The 5,128-nt window shown below is 48.2% G+C and overlaps 1 protein-coding gene across 1 annotated transcript; it reads right to left on the reverse strand.

Moving 5' to 3' along the window:
- Positions 1 to 1,801: 1,801 nt before the first annotated feature.
- On the reverse strand, positions 1,802 to 3,537 carry LOC147467660 (uncharacterized). The gene is made up of 4 exons (XM_086530990.1): positions 3,417 to 3,537; positions 2,508 to 3,111; positions 2,221 to 2,373; positions 1,802 to 1,871 (listed from the first exon to the last, which is right to left on the reverse strand). Exons 1-4 carry the CDS (start codon positions 3,535 to 3,537, stop codon positions 1,802 to 1,804), a joined length of 948 nt encoding a protein of 315 aa, XP_086387116.1.
- Between the last annotated feature and the right edge of the window lie 1,591 nt (positions 3,538 to 5,128).

Consider the following 5,128-nt stretch of genomic DNA (forward strand, 5'->3'; position numbering starts at 1 on the left):
GATCCATTACACGCCGAGTTATTCCAACATTTATGAAAAAAAAAAAAGTTTTGAGATAATTGCGATTTTATGTTGCACATTGCATTACAACATGTAGATGACAAGGAAAATTATTAATATGGAATCTGTACTTATATATTTCATCAGTAAGGTTTGTGAAATCATTATTGGGAGGTCAGGTCACTTCCAGGGCACTCCAGGTCATTGCCAAAATGGGGTGGGGAGGCTGATGACTACTTGCTTCAGCAGGTGTTTGTTGGTCTGTTCGTTTTCTTCTGAAAGTTTTCTACTCTAGAGTCAATAAACGCTTTCCTTTTAGCACTCACATGAGGCATTTTGAATTATTCACAAGAAAATACACCAAAAACATGTAATAAAGCACCGCCAAAAAAGCGATATCATTTCTCTCGCGTGCTATCAGGGTAACTGACTCTTGTGAGCATTTATCTGAGGTGCCCAGCTGTCGTGCCGAAGTTATCGTACTGTAAACATATTATAACATAAAATATGCAAAAAAAACACAAAAAAAACAGCATATGCAGGATAATTGCGTCACTGCCATGCCTCCCTCTCCGCATCAAGGTCGTTTGGGCCATTTAAAGATCGGCCATTTAAACCTAATGTTTTCGTCGTATGACCGCCAGCGATGTCAGAGATGATGTGTCTAACTGTGACGAATTCACACACAATTAATCAAAAAATATGATTTTTCGACCCAATTCGGCGCACGACTCCCTTTACCCTCACAGCAGTTTCCTGAGCATTCCTGAGAGCCTCTCTCAAAAGAGCATGGTTCTCAGGGGTTCTCTGTCTGTGGAAGTGTCTTCTGTACATATTGATTCAGTGGTTGACCTCCTTAATTTCATCATTGTAGTACCAGGCGTCTTTGAAACACCTGGACCACGGACGAGTTATAGGGACGGTCTCTGAGGCTGCCTCGCCTATGGCATTTACTAGTCTGGCCTCGCATATATCCACATTCTCGTTAAGTGAGAAGTCACTGGTTCTGAGACACCTGGCCAGGGCCTCCTGGAAAGCTTACCACTTGGCCCTGTCAACCTTCCATCAAGGATTGTGCCGGGCACGGGTGCCGGGCCAGTGTCCAAGATGGTATTGACTATCCCATAGTGATTGCTCGGGGCAGTGTTGTCCACAGACCAACTAATTCTCTCGACCAGAGCTGCAGTGACAAAGGTAAGGTCAAGGACCCCCCCGCCAACGTGCGTAGGCTCCTGGCTGTTGAGAAGAGTGATCTCGGGGCACGAATCAAGCACCACAGGTATGTGGTAGCCTGCTGCATCACGACTCCGAGTGGGAGCCAAGATGGGGCTGTGGGCATTGAAGTCTCCCCCTATGAGAATTGGCTCATGTGCCGCAGCAGCACAGACTTCAATAATATCTAAGCTCCTACATTTTGGCCTGTAATAAACATTGTACAGCTTGAGGGGACCTCTGGCCAAATGGATCTCAACGGCAAGGAATTCGACGCCTTCTCCACACTGCACAGGATCGGCAATCAAGGAGCAGGGGATAATCGACTTGACAAGGGTAATCAAACCTCTGGTGCTTTGCGTACTCGGTAGCACAAAGGGATGATATCCCGAGAAGCAAACAGATTCCTCTGTTATGGTCTCTTGGAGTATGACAATGTCAATGTTCCGAGATCGCATAATCACGTGGAGAATGGCATTCCTTGAGGAAAAGCTGTTGATATTCCACTGCAGTATGCTTAGATTAATAGCCATTGTGCTAATCTCAGTCCATTAAGTCTGTGTCGTCAACGACGTCGACATAATCGGTCTCAGTGTCCGAAGCCCGTGTGGGTAACTTCAGACATTTCAGAGTCTGACAACTCTTTGGTGAGTTCCTCACTGAGCGTGATTTCCTCACTCAACTTGTCACTGTCGTCAGGACAGGTCAATCCATTAGTAGAGCTGGGTCTCCTGGGAGGTGGAGAACCCTTGGTCGCCTTGACCTTCATTCTGGATGGTCGTGGCTTCCTCACCCTTTGGGGTTTGGGTGCAGGCTCTACCAGTGTGGTCTTGGCCGCAGGTTGGGTGTGGAGACAAGTCTCGCCCTGGGGGTTTGTGGGGAGAGGAGCCTCGCCTTGAGTTGGAGGGGGTCTTCAGACCATAGGAATCATCTCCCTCTCCTTCAGAGTAGCGACAGTCTGAGTCATTGCTGTCATGGCGACCTTGACTGCCTTCTCCATCTCTTCACTGGTCCTCCCCACTGCAGTCGGAACTGCTGTGACAACTGTTGTCAGCAGTACTGTCAAGTCCTCTGTAAACAGAGTTGATCTCTCTGCTCTTGGTGTAGACTTGCCTTCCAGGTCTGATTCTGTCTTGGAACTCCCACCAGAGCCGGAATCTCCTTTGTGTTGGAGGTGTCCGGCGGTGGTTTCGCTTTGGGCAGTGCGTCCTTCCTCTTAGGAGGGGGGAGCCCTTACCCCTTTGCTCTGCCCCCAGACATAAGTGCCTAGAGGGGCGGGAACAAAGTCTGGTCACTTTGCAACGACCTTTTGCCGCCGAAGAGCCTCTTCTATCCTTACGGAACAGCCTAGGCTCCAGGTGTGGTGCTTTTTGTGACAGTTGGGACAATTTGTAGTGGTGTCCCAATTGCACTCCTTGTGTGCTTTGAGGCACACCTCCGTTCTGTGTGCCTGACTACAGACACCACACTTTGGCTTTGCAGAGCAAGTGGCCTGGTGGTGCCCGTACCTCTGGCATGTGAAGCAGTGGAGTGGGCCTGGAAAGTATGTCCTGAGGCTGTAGGAACCCCAATTGCCAAGGTCTAAGGACGCAACTGAGGCTCCCTTCAAAGTGACCAGGACTTGCCTGGTTGGGTGCTTCACTTTGGAGAGTCGGGAAGCTCCCACCACCTTGGGATGAGACGTGATGACCTCAAGGTCATATATCAGAGGGAAGCCAAGAAGCACCATCTTGGACTTCCTCTCTCCGGGAGTCAGAGCCGACAGGCTCACCTTCCGCCCATCCAGAAGCTTGACTGTCTCCTGGAGGAAGTTGAGAGTGGCTTGGTCCCTCGGTACAATTATCATGCCATTGTTTCTGGCAATTCTAATCGTCTCTGGTTTTCCAGAGCCCATACCATCTGGTAAGCGTTGTCGAATCCTTCCAGTTTAGGGGGAACCCTAAGCTGGGGGAACTGACTTGGGGCTACAGACTCGCCCTCCGAGTCCGTTGCCGGCCGAGGACGCTTGTTGCCTGTCCTCCGAACCGACGCCGGGGATTTGGCAGTGGGGCTAGCAGGGTTGGAGGGTCCTACCTGGCTTCCGTTTTTGTTTTGACTCGTCGTCTAAACCGATGCCAGAGACTTGACAGAGCCAGGGGCTAGTTTGGAAGGTCCAGCCCGAGGTTCTTGGGCAGGTTTTCTCTGAACCGACGCCAGAGCCTTACCTATCGTTCTACTTTTGTCACAGAGGACCTTGAAAGGCTCCAAGGTGACAGCCCTGGTCGATTTCTTGCTGGGGTCGTCAGCAGGGGGATTAGTCAAGGGTTTATTGGTGAAAGTTGCCATATGTTAGTGGTTCAATTCATCCTCCCACGCCCCCACCCACCACGGAGTCCAACAAGGGGAAGCTGTGCACTAAGGCCATGCTCAGAAGCCACAGGGGTGATGGGAGGATATACGCAACACCCGCCTCACGTTGATGGCACTCGCAAGACCATGCGATTGCCTGCAAGACAAGGGCTGCTTGACCCTAGCCTAGCTCAAAAGAGAGACCAGCAGATTGACCTTACCGAGTCGAGATCAGGCCACCCGTCTTGCTGGAATAGAGGACCAAAGAGGCGTGTTGCTAGCCTACTCATACACGGCATCGCTCAGCAGCATCGCGCCTGTGCGCTGGGAGACTTTCGTCTCCAGGGGGGGTGCGATCCCACCTACTAGATCAGCTCCTAGGAACACTTAGTTATCCCTCCCTAGAGAACCCGCTGCTGGAAGGCCACCTCAGCGGGAGGAAGAGACTGGCCAGATTCAGAGCAGGCTCATCCGAGGAAGGAGTTCAAGCCCCCACGCCTCGACAAGGCGGTTCTTTTGTGTTAACTCCTCTGGATTTACTTCATCATAAGGATAAGGATAAACCAGATATACAAAGCAGATGTTTTGCCTGGTCTATGGCCTCTATGGCAGTCTTGCCTGTGTCATCGTGTGTTACTGTGCTAATGAGACTCAAGAGATGAAGTCTGAGCTTGCTCCTTACCCAATGACTTGTCCAACTTAGACGGGACTCGATCTGCCGACCGCACGGATGCGAGGTCTTGAGATGATACCATTTCAAAGGTAATACTGAACAGAATTCGCGTTATTTACCTAGGTTATTTGACGGACGCGGTATTCTCATTTGTGTTTTTTTTTATGATTCTTTTCTTTCAAGTGGATAGTCGGATTTTACACCGAAACACTTCATGATTCGGCGTTTCTTTTCCTTTTTTAAACATCAGTTTCTTTTTCAATTCCCTAAAATATTTTTCGTATGTTAAAATAAGTTGATTTTTCGCGTTTTGATATTTTAACATTTGTTTCTCTTTTACCTTGGTGCCTTAAGCAAAGTTTTATGAATTTACGCTATATTTCTGATATCATGTGTTTCAAGTGCCAGAACTTTACTAGTGTAAATACTGCTCAAGGTACATGCTAAATCCGTTTAAGATTCTGAACCCTTGCTCGCTGCCATTTGCAGTATTCAGGGTCTATATATTTGTTCAGGGGAGTAGACGGGACCCCTTTTTACGTCCCTAGGCTATTCTCATATCACGGGAGGCTTCAGCTTATTCAGCTTATTCTTCTTCGAGAGTTTTTTGTAGGCTACGAACGTCCTTCAGAACAGCCATATCCTGCCAAGGAACATTATATGCGAAATGTGCCATTTTATTACATATTCCTTTTCATATGTAGTTTTCAAGAGCGGAGTTTTTTTAGAACCTAATCATACTCTTTTGAAGAATTAGATAATATTTGTCAGTAATACCCGCTCGCCCAGCTAGTCTGATGTTTTTGCTTTTACGGACACTTTATGTATTTCCTCTTATATATCTGTACTTTTGTTTATGTAATAGCTCCCTGGATCATACAGTGATTTATATCAGCATAGTGATTTGTGAACCGT

This window comes from Penaeus japonicus, unplaced genomic scaffold (genome assembly GCF_977035675.1).
Source record: "Penaeus japonicus unplaced genomic scaffold, GWHDUDI00000001_assembly GWHDUDI00000034, whole genome shotgun sequence".
NCBI classification, from domain to species: domain Eukaryota; kingdom Metazoa; phylum Arthropoda; class Malacostraca; order Decapoda; family Penaeidae; genus Penaeus; species Penaeus japonicus.